This window comes from Platalea leucorodia (genome assembly GCF_965183815.1).
Source record: "Platalea leucorodia genome assembly, chromosome: Z".
NCBI lineage: Eukaryota > Metazoa > Chordata > Aves > Pelecaniformes > Threskiornithidae > Platalea > Platalea leucorodia.
This window is the reverse complement of record NC_138858.1, coordinates 64,410,349-64,426,409: the sequence shown is the minus strand read 5'-3', so window position 1 is coordinate 64,426,409 and position 16,061 is coordinate 64,410,349. Positions and strand designations below refer to the sequence as shown.

Here is a 16,061-nt window from a genome sequence, read left to right as displayed (position 1 = left end):
GGTTTCATTTCATAAATAGCACATAAATATGTTTGCTTCCTTCAAGAATCCTGTGTCCTTCCTGTATGATCCACATGCTATATGTTGTTTGCAACAACAACTGTTGCAGAATGACTGGTTGTAAATCTCACATAATTTTTGTGTCTCGGCTTAGAGTAGTAACAATCATATTTGTAAAGTGTATCCCAAAGATACTTCATTTTTTTTTTTAAGCACTGAGTCATCAAGCAGAGGTAAATTGCATAGTGAAAAGTAAACCAGCCTCATATTTGCAATTGCAAGTGTAAAAGTTCATCACTGTACTTTGCTCATTTAATGAGTTTTTCAGAAGTGCTATATGATCTGCTTTTCCTTCTTTCTTGCTTCATGAAATGGATTTTTCCACAAAGAAATTACATGATTCAAACTTTTTAACCTAAATTAACCTATTTATTACCTGCGTGGAATTTAAGAGATCTGCTAAACATAGCAAAAATCAAATAATGAGCATATAATACAATCCTACATTTCAATTACGCTCAGGAACTGAGAAAATCAAAGGCAATAATTTAGCCTGCTTATTCACCTGTCCCATAGATGTCATTTTATAAACATATTTCTTTTTGTATCTGTTAAGAACAATTCAAAAGCTGATTTCTTATACATTATCTAAGAGTTTTTTCCCCACTAATATCTGCCTCAATTTTTCTTTGGACCTCTTTAGCCCTTCTAACAGTTGTCTTTTAGCTGCCCTGTGAGTTATGGTCCTAATTTGCTTCTCAATTTCCTAACTTTGACAGCCAGATACTTCAGCAGTAAGAATCAGAAGTGTTCTTTGAACTAAATTTTATTCACCAAAAGCGTAACTTAAAGGATTCAAAATGACTCCTAAACTTGGGCTGAATTTGACAAAACCAAGACAAAACAGGGAACTGAAACATTCTGTTTCAGTAGTTTTGAACCAGCAGAAAAGCATTTTTCTCCTCCTTTTGGAACTGTACTAAATTTTAATTAATGGTTAAGAACACCTAAAACTTTAAATTGAAACAAAATATTTCCAAAATATTATTTTATTTTATTGACAAAAGAACGTCTGTATAAACACATTTGCTCCTGTTTCTCTTTGTTGGCTTAACTAGCAATCAGAAAAAAACCCCAAACAAATAGAACTGAGCAAATAATCTAAGAATATTATTTTATTAAGCTAGATGGTGAAGAAACACTAATTACAGAATCTCCTAAGAACTCACATCTCTCCACAAGTGTGTATTCTCAGAATTGGCTGATATGTCTTGCCGAAAATTTTATTTGCTCTTAAATGAGAATGCATTAGTCAGGCAAAATGAAAAATTAATCTTATTATTTAAATTTAAAGAACACTGATGGGCATTTTATGTTTCTTGCAGTCTGTTCCTAGCACACTACTTCAATCCAAAAGGATCATTTGTTTCTTGTCTGAGCTGTTCCCATGGGACAAAAGTAATAATTTCTAATGCTTTACTTCAAATTACAGTACTGTGGTGATCAGCGTTTACAAATCTGGAGCTGTCAGTCAGCCACCAGACTCCTAATTATGCATCACTTGCTACCACTTCCAGAACAAACTGGACCACCCTCTCCCTGACCCCCACCCTATTTTTACAGACACTTCGCCAGTGAGTTAGTCTTGTTCAGTGTAGTGTTTAAAGTCAGTCAGATTGAACAGAAAAATCAGAATATTTGGTCTTTCACCATCTTCCTTTGTCTTCTAATTTCCTGTGCTCTTCAGAGCTCCCTTATATGCATTTAAGAAAGGGAACTGAAGAAATGGGACTCTGCATCAAAAGCAAAGTCACAGGCTCTTTTTCTCCTATCACTTTTCCTCCAGTATTGAACTGCCATCTGTTTTTTCTAACTGTTTAAAAAAAGCCAACAGGAAACTTACGCCGATCAACATTTTGGTATATGATTTGGCCCACACTTGGTTATTTTTACACTGAGATAATCTGAGCAAAGATCAGGCCTCCTGCTGTGGGAGCACGGTAGCACACAGTTAGTTCTGTCTCTGTGATAATAATTACATCTCCAATTGGAATGGAGCTACAGTAGCTCATGGCACACAGACACAAGCAGTGACACATCCTTACAGTATCGCCTCCCGTGTTCTCAATTATACAAATAAGGTCAGTTGTGTAATAGAATCTTGTTCTCATAACAAAACATCCCAAAGCATATCAATTACACTGGGAACAACTTGGTTGTATGAACTGCTTAACCTCACTGCTAATACAATCAAGGCTGCATTAAGCCAAACCATCACTGCTGTGCAAACAACTTACATAACCATATTCTTATATTCTTCTTGCTTGCCATTTTTCCTACACTTTTGAAAAAAGACCTGTGCTAGAATAAGTCCCCCCAAAGTCTAAATTGAACAGTTTCTGACACAAATAGATGGATCTAGTATTAATGTGGCCATCGTGAACATGAATTAATGTCCACAAAGGCCAAAAAAAAAGAAGGCAAAGAAATATTTTTAAGTAATATCATTCTTACTAGTGTATTTCAGAGTGATTATTATAAGAAAGTGTACTCCTAAAACGTTATGGGAATCATTGGCATAAAGAACTGATAAAAACTTAAAAATTAAGTTCTTTGCATTTCCATAGCAAAGACAGAGCGTAGGCTGCAGCAGTGCATGCTCCTCACATGCTCTGCTTCCTCCAATGCACCAAATGCAAATTCAAAAGCAGCACACACAACTGAATTTCTGTGCCAGTTTAAACTTTGGCTTACTTTCAAAGATGACAAATTAATGCCAACGTTTTACTCATGTGGAACCCACTCATTATGTCTTCCACAGAGACCACCAGTTAATTCAGCATTTGAACATGTTTACGCCTACCCACCCATCATTATGTTGCTACATATGAACATTCCTGAAGTCTATGGAATAATGTGTGATTTAACACTGGAATAAACTGAATCAAAACCACTCATGAATAAAAATCATGTCTATGCCTCACAGCTTGCTTGCTTTCTCTAAAATTTCTCTTCCCCTCTTAGGAACATGAACTGCTCTACCCCACGCTCTCTTTCTGCTTGAAGTCTCTCAATCCATTACTAGCCTTTCCTCTCTAGTCTCTCTTCACGCTTTCCACCATCTATTTTGTAACACACACAAAAATGGCTGTGGTAGAACTGTGACATATATGGAGCTCTAAAAATAAGCAATGTCTCAACTGGTTCTCTTGCAATTTTATAGGGGGAAAAAACCTCCATGAAATATTTAATTTTACTTGAGTTTGAATTGGTATTTTAATCACTTTCTGAAAAAGATAAATCATGTAATGATATTTTTTGAGCAAAACAATGTATTAAAGCAAAACGAAATCACAGAACATTTAAATGATTCAGAACCTGCTTCTTTTCCATAGTGAAAGACATTTTTGTCTAAAAAGTTTTGCCCAAATCTAAGTCTACACAGACAACACCAGATGAAGGTACAAGCAAGATTTGTGGGGATAAGACATTCCCAACAGAGTACTATTACCTCTAAAAGCTGTTTTAATGATGAAGAGCAGAAGAAGCTCGGGCACAGAAAATACAAGATTAGCTGGGTCCTTAATCTAGCCCATTTCCCCAGCACAAAGAAACTGCACCGAAAAAAAACAGAGAAAACCCCAAACATAGCCCAAAGCAAAGCAAAACAAAACAAAACGACTTACTGTCTTCTTCAACATTTTGACGGCGTAAGGTTTCTGGGTCCCTTTCTGCCTGCATCTGTAGACAATGGATGTAGCCCCACTAAATTAAAAAAAAAAAAAAAAAAGGAAGAATAGTTGTACATACACCTCTTCGAATATGTCAATAAACAGAGTTGCCTAGCTGAAACTACATTTTCTACTCCTCCCAGTTTGGGCAAAAATACCTCATTTTTCCCCACAGATGCAACCAAAAAAAACAGTGTAAAAACTTCTCTCTGTTGAACCAGTGAACTTCAGCAGTTATTCAGCCAACAGAACTTGCAAGAGCTCAAGATGCCTCTTGGTCAGACCTTTTCTGGCTCCTGACACATCCTGGAGTTTTTCTCAGGGTAGCAAGGAATGTAATCTGGTGCCAAACCTGTGACAATATATCTTGTCTTTGTTAAGGCAACCCATTTGGAACAATTAATTGCACTGGGGTTTTTTACTAACTGTTGATGGTGGTAATGGAGAGTGAGACAGAAAAGAAGAGAAGAGACAATTATTGTGCTGCTCCCTGCCCAGTTGCCCAAACAGCCAAATTCGGCACCAGATGGAGCGACCAGCACTTTTGGTTAATTCAGTGGAAACTGGTGGGGCTTGTTCATAGCAAAACTGAACTGGGCTTACATCTTGTGGTTGCCTTCAAGGCATACTCACTTGAATGTGCTAATAGCATAAAATTATGGCTCTGCTGGTTGGAAGGCACTTCTCTGAGTGGGAGGCTGGGCTAGACAGTCTCCAGAGGCAGGCTCAGCTGTTGAGGTTACTTGCTGTGCTCTACTTGTTACCATCAAGGAAGGGACCTGTACTCTATGAATTAGCTAAAGAGAGGAAAAACCTCTGGCAAAACCCTAATGGTTACAAACAATTCAGACACCTTTATGTTCTACCACATTTACCTTTAGATGCCGCTGAGCAATCCAGTGTCAGCCACCGTCAAAATGGATGCACTAAAGGGCTACATGTCAGTGCTGGATTTAAGGCATTTTTGGAAGCTTCCTGTCCTCAGGAGACTTGTCACCCACTCTAAGACTCAGCACTTCCGAATAGCTGCAGATTTTTAAGCTAGAGGGGACTGCCGTTATCATTCATAACTTCCTGAATAATATACATTGCAGAACTGCATACAGCCACTCTGCAGTGAAAGGATTTCATATATACCACACATCAAATTGCACTGCAGATCTCTCTGAACCAGAAGAAACCCATCTCAGTATATTGATAGGAGATGATCACAAGCTAGAGAATGACACAAGGAGTTTTCTTTTGAACAGTGGAATGGCATAGCCATGTTTGACTATGTGAATAAAGCTGTGACACAGGTTTTATTATTCTGGGAGCACCGCTGTACAAAACTGCCATGCATGCTCTGCACTTCTCCCTCCTCAGCACAGGCACAGGTGCCAGATAATGCTATGAATAGGCATGTCCATATTTTTATGAGTACATGAGTGAGCACAAGAACTGGCATTTGATTGAGAAGATTTATTTCAGAGAGACCTCTTCATCAGGAAAGGTCACCTACAGCAAGGGTTATGCAGCTCAATCATCTGAGGGCTTGTGTGCATCAAACACACATAAAGTAATCTTCACTTCATCTCAAATGCTAAAATGATTTGTCTCTCATGACAGTGTATTGATAAATGTGTGGGAGTACTGCAAGCCTCAGTGACTCCCAGAATCATTACATGAATTTAATTAGATCTCCTCTCCTTGGCCAAGTCTCAAAAGGCTCTACTTAGCAAGAAGAAAAAAAATACACCACATTAAAAACCCCTATCTTTTAAGTACAACCAAAATGTTAAAAGCTAAAATTCTAAGGACTTGCTGTGATAAGGTTTATATCTCCAGTATTTTACTACAACACTGTAATGGGGAAGTCACTGCAGAAACTGCAAATCATTCTTGTACCCTGCTTCACATATTCAGAGTGCAATATACACATTAAATTCATTAGTCTACATATGCTCTTAGTAAACAGCCAGCAAACCTTCTAGCAGTGATTTTATTTGGTTGAGGGCACAATTAGGTAAGCTGTGCAGCTGATGATCCAAATAAATAGATTACCATTCCTGTGCACATCTCCAGGTGTTCGCTGCTGCTGCAGTGATGGACGGCTGTCACCGTCTCTCCATAATGCTACTGTCAGTGCTTGCTTTGCCTGTTTTTAACCTGGTTCTGCAAAGTCTTCTGCATGAATAAAAACCTAGCCACTAGAACACCTCTGATGATTTAATGGAACTGGCTTAGTGATGAAATAGACAGCTACACCAGCAGGGGTAGTATGGTACCACCTTTAACAGTTCATTTGACTGCACCCAAAGCTGGAAGAGAGGCAGCATTATCCCCAAAAGAGGCATATGACAGCCTGGAGAGACAGGAATTTATGAAGGCATGCCCAGATGAGCAGTTTGCCGTCAGGTTTGTTAGTCACCATTCAAAACACACGGAGGGGCTAGTTTAGAAATTATTCCCTATTGTAAAGATTTCTGGCAGCATGTCCCTGGAGTCCTAATTTGAGGAAAAAATGATGTCAAGATATCACAAGACTTGGGAATGCTTTCAGAGAGTTCTCTTTTGGTTTATGTGCCTATGCCCAGCCCTGACAGACATGTTCCCACCATCTAGGAAAGAGATCACTGAGCTAACAACTGACACTGCCTTCCTCTTCCATGCCAGAAACCAGCACTGGGACTCAGGAACAGGATGGCAACCTGCTTACACCATGCCTGGTGGAAAGCTTAGCAGACAACAATTACTAATACAGACCTGACTCTCTGGCAATAACAGCATCTCTTTGCTTTTTCCCATAAAAAAAAAAAAAAAAAAAAAAACAAACAACAAACAACAACAACAACAACAACAACAAACAAACAAATGGGGGGGAGCAGCCTATGGGTCTTAATGTAAATGTGCAAACAGAACTCGCTTGTGCAAATAAGGTCATTTTGCTTTGCTTATTTTGGTTTCCTGCTGAAGCTCAGCGAGCCTTCTGCTGAATCAGCACATACAGCTTTCCTGAGCCTGTATGACTTGGAAAGTCACCAATATAATTGGAGCGATTCAAGCTTTCATCACCAAAGCGCAGTGTGAAACTTCAGCTGCAAAAATCTCATGTGCAACTGAAAAGCTCAGAGAGCTGCTAATTGTAACCTCTTGCCCTTATCTTAAGTTTTTCAAGATCAAATCTTGACTGCCATCAACTGGGCTCTCAGAACCTGGTCTGGAATTTGTATCAATTAAACATTTCATTGATGCATTTGGTCAGAAAACATAAATATGTAGAAACCAAAAATCCTTGTGGCAACATGCCACTTTCTACAGGCATGAAATTTATGGCCAGATAGACAGACTGCGAGCCTCTCAACGTCACATTCTCTGCAGGTGGTGCTCCACTTCATCTGAATGATAAGTATTAATGGTGCTATAGAAAGAGATCACCTATACGCAATGGTTAAGGCACTTATTTGATAAACGGCAGATACCAACACTATGGAATATTTAATCCTACAGCATGAACAATTTCAACAGAAGAAAGTGAAAGGACCCTACGCCCAAGAAGCTAATAATCACTTACAGAAGTACATTGCAGTGTGTGACTGACAAGCAACCCATTCCCAATTCAGCGTAGAAACCAGAAATTAAGTCTCCCATACTCCACATGAGTCCAACCACAAGATTACTCGCTATATTATGTTGGCATATTTAGAATTGATCCTGCCAGCTCTTCTCTCTTTGTGGTTGGTAAATACATACATACACACATATATATCTATCTTTGCATATATAAATACACTTATATTTATATGAAATATTTTATTATACATATTTGTGTATGTAAGTGTGCACTTGCTTGCTTTTAAAGAAAATTAGGCTTAAAGGAGAATTGAGCTGTTGCTTTTCTGCCTCTCTGCCTAGAACAGGCTGCCTGAACTGAAAACATACATTATTTGTAGTTGGCTGGAACAGTATGAAAAAAGCCATTCTTGGAATATATAGTTGGCCAAGTTAGAGAATAGTAAAAATTAGAATTCCTACATTGTTGAAAACATTGTCATTCTCTTTTACTGACGTTTCTGTCTGGAAAGCTGCTTAACAATTCTGTTAAAGATTTACTTTTAAAAGCCCATGTATAACTGTGAACATGCTAAAGAACAAATAAAAACCCCAAACCACTTTACTATGTATGCTATATGCCTTATTACACAAATATGTTTCTATATCCAGTTTTGAACTCACAAAAAACCTAAAGAGAATGTATACATCTTAACTATTTGGTCATAATGGACAATAAAAACACACTTCCATGTGATGCCGCCAACAATGAGGACAATGACAACTCGTGAGAAACCTCGTGACGTCCTGTGCATGGAATGTATCATGGCTGCTACACACACAATTCAGTATTAACACAGAAGTAGTTTTCCTGCAGTACAAATACTTCAGTGACACGATAAACTCACTCACCCATTAGTTCAATGACTGCATGAAAAATTTGAAGTATTAAGAGTACTACTTAATATGTAAAATTAGACTAAAATTCAATGACTGATATCTGCATGTGTGTTGTTTTCCACACAAATTTGAAAAATGTTTTAAAAATATTAAAAATGTACATGTAAAACTTTTTGACCCCTAATATACACTTTGTTGGGTATTCTGGATTATTTTTATTATTATTATCCTTGGGTGTTACTGAATTCACAATTATTTTAGAAGGACATTGTTTCAGAGATTGAGTGACAGCACGATAGCACTCTGCCTGTGCTAAGGAGTCCAGACTGCAAAGCTGAGAGAAAAGGCATGGTCACACTTCAAGTACATGCAGTCAAAAATAGTGGTGTCAGCACAGATGGAAGGAAGGCAGGGACGCCCAGGAGGGGTGTTAAGGAGGTGGAAGTGATCAGCAGAATTTGCACATAAAGGAGAAAATGGAATTTGCAGGATCAAGCTGGACCTGTGGTGGAGACTGGCAAAGAGAGAAAAGCCAAGGCAAGAAAAGACACAGAATTTGAGCCAGGTTGGAAAAAGCCTTTCCTCCCCCACACCCACAAAAACCTTCTGCCTCTGAAACCGGAATGGGAACCAAAATGAAACACAGCCAGACATTTATTTGGTCACAGGTAAGTAGGAAAGGTGAATCCCTAGAGCTGCAGTTTTTATAATAAAATAAACAGTCACTGACAGTATTTTCACTGGAAGTAGGAAAACTGGTCCTTTCAAAAGTAGGTCAGCATCTCCATACCATGCCCACTCATCCCAGGTTTCATACTGCATTTTGAATCAACTCAGTACAAATACAGCCCTCAAGGTAATCATCTCCTGTAAATTCCATTTGCATTAAATTCCTTAAGTTCTGAATTGATTTTTGAAAAATAAATGGTGCTTCATGCAGTCAAAGAATGATTACACAATCTAGTTTGTCCAAACAAATCAGGTGAAAGAATAAATGGTCCCAAGAAAACTGTACCTGTTACAGAGCCATGGAAATCTGTGCTGCCAAAACTGCAGTAACAGATTAAAGTCCAGTATTGGTTTCCTTAAAGAATACTGATTTTTTTATACAGCTTACAGAAGTATAAAGTTAAAATACATTAATTCACTCTTTCTTATACATACACTAGAAGGTCAAAATGGATTTCTAGGAATGAAATTACTGTTCCTAGACGTCAAAATTAAATGTCATGTTTGAAGTTAAAGACTGGACAGAACAAAAAAATCATTGACAACGCTATTGACATACATACAAATGAAAACTACATTTAAAAAAATGCATATTCCATGGCATTACTACTATTGCCTTCATTTAAAAAAATCACATACATGTATATTTGGAAATTCTCACAACTTGCATTTCATGTGAAAGTGTATGAAAAGAAACTTTCTTTCTACAGTGAACTTACAAGCAATTCTTAAATTATTCAAATCTGATCTAAAAGCTTCTTGTAAACATCAATATCTACATATACAGGACTTGCAGGCAATAGTGCGCAACTGCAGCCCTCCCTCCCCCCTCATTATTTCACAACTTGTAAAGACAATGGAAAATTTCACAAAATGAACATAATGTAGGGGGGAAAAGACCCTTGAACTCCGTCATTCTATAAGGAATAAAACTAATCTCTGAAGAAGGAAAGGCTGGTGGAAAAAAACATACACAGTTCTGGAAAGGAAAGCTAATTCCATTGCATTCCAGAGTTCCATCTGGTTTAATTTTGCCAAGAAAAACATTCATACCTTTTCAGATTTTGTTTCTATGACTTTTAGCTGCTGTGTCGATTTTCTAATATTTGAGGTGAAAGGACTTTTTAGTAATTGATTCCTGTTCAGACTGGCCTGCAAAGGCAATGCAACAGACCAACAAGGTATTTTCGATATTCAGCCTTCACTGCATTCAGCAGACAAACAAAAGGAGCCTTATGTAAGCACATTGTCAAGAAAAGACATATTCTGTTTTTAAATAAACGGTAATCAAACTAGTCCTTGCCAATATTCTTGAACCTGTCACTTCCACAGATAACAATTTGTAGAACTGTAATCCTTTAGATGTGGGCTGGGTTTTCTGGTGAAATGCTAATTAAAATACAGCAGTCCAGGCCACCCCTGCTGCAGTGGCTAGACTGGTAGCTGCTAATTCCTGCTGGGACTGCAGCAGCATATTTCTCACTAGCTTCCAGTGGGGCTCCTCCCTCAAGTATTGCAGGAAATTCATAGAAAAAGACCTCTATCCCACAAGGAGTCTAAACACTTCATTACACCTGGCATTATTGACTTTTAAAACAGTGGGCATTCAGCTAGGGGTTAAATTAGCTGCATTCTATAATATCCGTGTCAACATTAGATCATTTCCCCCACCTCAAATACTACTTCTTAATTCTCTGCTTAGCTGGTGGGTAAACATTGAGGACCAGAAACAGACCACCAACACTGTGTATCTTAAAGAATTTTGATGAATCTGGCTTCCCAGCCTTTCACTGAATGGAAGAATACAGCTGACCCAGACTTACTAAATGAGCAAGAATCATTATCTCAGAGCTTAATTTGAAAACAGGGAAGCAAAATTCGAACTACATTGAATTTCAGAGGTTACTGCTTTACTGTGTGTGCATTGCTCTTCTTGGTGTAACCCAACTTTCAGAAAGTTGAATCCTGAACAAAGCTTCAAGTAAGACTGCTGAAATGCAGATATGAGGTGAAGATCAGGGCACTTCATACAGCACTGTGGAAGAAAAATGTATAGAAAATACATTCATTCTTTCTTCTTTTTCCTTTAGCCCTTTTAAAAAATTGGGTTAGACCGCACATAAGAACAACTGTATTTCTAAAACACCAGGGGGGTTCTCAATAGGAAAACCAATTTCTTTCCTACTAAGTCTGAAAAAGACTTGCAGCTGAAAGTTGGCTGAAAATGAACTTACAATAGTGTCAGGTTGATTTTTTGACATGAAGCTGTTGCAGTCCGATAGATCCAGAAACTGATTTTGAATATTTTATTTAGAACGAAGTTTCCTTTGAGACTGCTATTCTCTTTTCAGGGACAGGAGAGTACTTACCTACTCATGTTTAGGCAGTTCAATGAAATAGGGAGAGCAAAGAAAAGGAGACAGAAGAATGGACCGAGTGAACTACTGCTTCCAGCAGGATGCAGATTTTTGTCCTTGCTACCAAACTTTGGAAACACTTGGGCAAATTTTCAAAACCAGGTGCTTAGACTACCTGTGCAAGACACAGACCCAAATCCTTGGATTGGCAGTCTCAGGCATATTCTCATGGCCACAGACTCTGTGCATGCACCTTCCGTCTATGTGACATGCTGTGCTGCCACCGTCCCTCCCAAAGCAGCACGCAAAGCCTGACGACTGAGACAGTTCAGTGAACATAGCTCCCCTGGAAATACACCTGCCTTATCTGAGCATTGTTTAAACCATTATCTCATAAGCGGCACTTTTTCCCCCTCTTCTCTTAAGAGATACTGATGAAGAATAAACATTGTTTATTTAATCTTAATGAAGAGTGCATGCAAGGAGAAAGAGCGCTGAGCAGTAAAAACTTTTAAAAACCTTCGAAAGTGTGTTGCGAGACCTTCCTTCTGGGGCCATTGCAGAACTGCCTGCCTGTTCTTCTCTGGTGACACGTTCCTTCATCAGGAAATGTTTTAAACAGTCTGTACTTTGAGTAGGTGTCAACATCATTGATTACTGCTCTTCATGACAATCTCCAGGTGCAGAAGGCAAAGCAGCCTTTGCACTAAATGATAACATGTGGCAGTACAAACAGCTTCACACATCATGTAATGACACTTGGTTTTCCTGGTTGGGGGAAGGGAAGTAGAAGAGAGGTTATGGAAGTTCAACTACTAGCAGCTTGCTCTGCATATAAAAAAGTAACCTTTTTCAATCAGACAGGGAAAATTTCATGGCTATTTATGGCTGCATATCTAAACCAAGCTTTGAACAAAATTCTTTACCAGCTAATCTAGGCCAAGTATTTTTTGGGATTCTGCAAGCTCCTGTGCCCATGGTTATCTTGAATAAGCCTCGTTTTGGTAAGCTATGCAGCTTTCTCCTTGGGCGTTCATGTTGTGCTGAATCATCAACTCCTATGCAATGGCTTCTCTGAAATAAGTTGCTTTTGCCAAGAAGTTTATGTGCAGTGCCAACCCAGGATCTCTTACCACAAGACAACAAACATAATTTTAATATATGGCAGATTTAAAAGTTTTTTGGCTTGTTTCTAGCTACTCTGTATATTTTCTTCTTTAAACCGTGTGGGACACCCATTTCTAATCGTAAGAGGTAAGACTGAAAGCCAGGCAATGCAAAAGAGTTTGGAGGAGTGTATTATATTTTGCCAATGTTCGCTAAATGAACACTTTTTATAATGTTTTGCGAATTCTCATCATGCTTACATATATTCTCCATTAAAGATATTATATTTTTGAAGTAAAAAGATAAACTAAAATAACTGATTATCCATAACAGGGGGCACTTTTAATCTGTCATTTGTAACGTTTTTGTAGCAGTCACAAAATCTAATTTGCCATCATCATAAGAATAGCCTGCAGTCTTACAGTTGGTTGTAATTTTATTGCAATAGAAAAGCTACAGTAGAAAGAGGAAGCTGCAGCAGGGACCACACTGATACTATACAGAAAACAGAAAAACAGATTTCCTGAGAAAACGAAGATAGCGTTAAGGCAATATACTCCGCTGCAGTTTGTGTCAGTGGGGGGTTATTTCCATCAGAGTGATAAGTTTTGCAGTCCTGGTAATTCTGATGACCAAATGCCAACTTAATGCAAGCGCAGGAGAGGTATCAAGTCAGGCCTGATCTTCCAAAACTCTAAAGCCCGACCTTTCTAGTTGGGCAGACTTTGGTTCTGGTGGCTGGGAAAGACCTAAGCAGGTCTAGCCCTTCCCTAAACGTTGGATTTCCTTCACACACACACAGAAACGGTGCTGCATCAGTCCTGAGCTATCCCTGCCACAAGGAGGCAGCTGCCCTAGAGCACTCCCTATCATCCATCCTGGTGTCACCTCCCACCCTCCCCAAGGGGCAAAGTTAGCAGGAGAGTGGGCTCACCACACCTTCCTTCTCAGAATTACAAAAATGCAATGCACAACTACGGTGGGTTGACCTTGGATGGCTGCTAGGTGCCCATCAAGCTGCTCTATCACTTCTCCTCCATCAACAGGATGTGGGGAAAGAAAAATATGATGGAAAAGCTCATGGGTCGAGATAAGGACAGGGAGATCTCTTGCCAATTACCATCATGGACAAGACATACTCAGCTTGTGGAAATTCATTTTAATTATTACCAATTAATAACAGAGCAGGATGGTGAGAAATAAGAATAAAACTAAAAACACCTTCCCCCACCTCTTCCATCTTCCCAGATCCAACTTCACCCCCAAACCCTCTACCTCCTCCCTCTGAACGGCACAGGGTGATGGCGAATGAGTGTTGTGGTCAGTTCATTACACTTTGTCTCTGCCGCTCCTTCCTCCTCACGCTCTTCCTGTGCTCCAGTGTGGGGTGCCTCCCACAGCATACAGGCCTTCATGTACTGCTCCAGCGTGGGTCCTTTCCACAGGGTACAGTCATTTGGGAACAGACTGCTCCAGCATGGGGTCCTCTCCATGGGGCTGCAGCTCCTGCTAGGAACCTGCTCCAGCATGGACTCTCCACGTGGTCATAGCTTCCTTCAGGGCATGTCCACCTGCTCTGGCATGGGGTCCTCCACAGGCTGCAGGTGGGTATGTGCTCCACCATGGACCTCCATGGGCTGCAGGGGACAGCCTGCCTCATCATGGTCTTCACCATGGGCTGCAGGGGAATCTCTGCTCTGGCACCTGGAGCACCTCCTCCCCTTCCTTCTTCACTGACCTTCGTGTCTGCAAAGCTGTTTCTCTCACATTGTTCTCACTTCTTTTTCGCACTGCTGCTGTGCAGGTTTTTTTACCCTTTCTTAAATATATTATCACAGAGGCATCACCACCATCACTGAGTGGCTCAGCTTTGGCCAGCGGCAGATCCATCTTGGAGCCAGCTGCAATCGACTATGTCTGACATGCAGAGAGCTTCTGGTGTCTTCTCACAGAAGCCAGCCCTGCAGCCGCCCGCTACCAAAACGCTACCACGTAAACCCAGCACAACCACACTGCGGGAATCTCATCAGAAGTCAAGTTACACTGTATTTACCACATCCATCTTATACCCTAGGCCGTGGACACAAAATAAAACAAACAAAAAGCACTCACTGAGTCACACACAGACTCAAGCCATGCCTGCCTCTGTCTTACCGCTCTCTAAGCTCTTACAAATTGATCATTTAATAACTTTTTTCAGTATTTTTCCATGCATAGATGTGAGCCTTAGTGAACTACAATCTATGGACTCAATCACCCTCCACCCTTTTTTCACTCACCTTTATTTTGCTTTTTACTAGACTTTTGGGACCTCACCTGTCTGCAGTCACTTCTCAAATATAGCAGCTGAAGACTCAGGTTTTGCTCTCAAGAGTTTTCTTCTTCAGCGTTCTGGGGTGAACATCACTAACTCACCACCACCATCAGCACTCTGACTTACCTAAATATTCTCGCATCTGCTCTAATTGGGCCTTTAATATTCTATTAACCTTTTACAAAGACACCAGCTTTTTCTACACAATGTTTTATTTGCTTGTCTTCCCTATTAAGTAAAGGGCTTAACTTTTTCTTCTTTTTCCTCTTGCCCGTAGCACATTTCTCAATTCTCTTCCTTGGTAAATTTAATCAATGATACACCTTCAGCTTTCTCCTGTTCCAGAGCTACTGCTGTGTCCTCTGTTCTGTGTTGCTTTTTCTGCTTTTTTGTGAAATTCCATTTTTTATCTTCCTATCATTTGGCAGCTCCCGATGCAGATATTTATACCTACAGGAACTTCAACAGGATGTTCAGAATGTCACAGAAACCATTCTCAGTGACAGTGATCACAGACCATCCTAGTAACAAATGACACACATACGCAAGCAAGTACATGTACAGTGAATTACGTTTTCAAGAAAGCATCACCACTACACAATGCTTAAGATGAGGGAGTACTTTTCTGTAGTTGTAAAAGTAAAATTACTGTTTTCCAGGAGAAGATTCCAGATCTTCTAGTCCATGAACACCTTTTATCTTTTCTTGAAGCTCTCTATACCAGCCACTGACCAAGCCACTTTTTAATCAGCTATGTTAGAGAAAGACTGCAGTTTCCAGTGACTGCAATTTCCATTTCTAAAGGACTGAGGCTTTTCAGCTGTCAGAGCTGCTCTCTAATCCAGGATAATGATTCTAATCTAATCTATGTAGGTCTGTACTCCCGTACATAAAGAATTCAGCACAATGGTGTATTACAGATTTAAAAATAAATTGATTCTTTCATGTTCTTCCCATCGTACTGAAACTTCAAGCACAGCATACTCCAATGTCACATCTGAAGACTGGCATTTCCAGCCTCTATTAGAATGTAAATAGAATCAGTTAAGCGGTATTTGCAGCATAGTCTGTATAGGATTTACAGATTCATGATTTATTTTTTAAACATATTAAAAAAAGTTCCCCATGTACTTTCAGAGAGAAGTTTGGAATACAAAGTGTAGTCAGTTATGCCCATGCACTGATTCATGCACTTATAAGCACTAATTGGGTTACAGTCATACGACTAGCTGTCGATGTAAGCAAATAGCTGGTGCCCACCCTGCACAGCAAAAGTCCTCCGTGGGCATGTGCTTCAGCATCCACATCAGCCACAGCCTGATGCCACCAGACCTGTGAAAAAAGCTGCGATGCACAAGCAGGGAGGAAGGCTTTGACACAGACCTACACAGA

General features: G+C 39.6%; 1 protein-coding gene across 1 annotated transcript in view; it reads right to left on the bottom strand.

The window, feature by feature from the left end:
- The window catches only part of CAMK4 (calcium/calmodulin dependent protein kinase IV), a gene marked incomplete at its 5' end in the record, with an annotated part of 172,674 nt that overhangs the window by 93,274 nt on the left and 63,339 nt on the right, over positions 1 to 16,061 (bottom strand). The window contains one exon of the mRNA XM_082335592.1: positions 3,687 to 3,765. Within this exon, the coding sequence (XP_082191718.1) occupies positions 3,687 to 3,765 (79 nt within the window). The remainder of the gene's footprint in view (positions 1 to 3,686; positions 3,766 to 16,061) is intronic.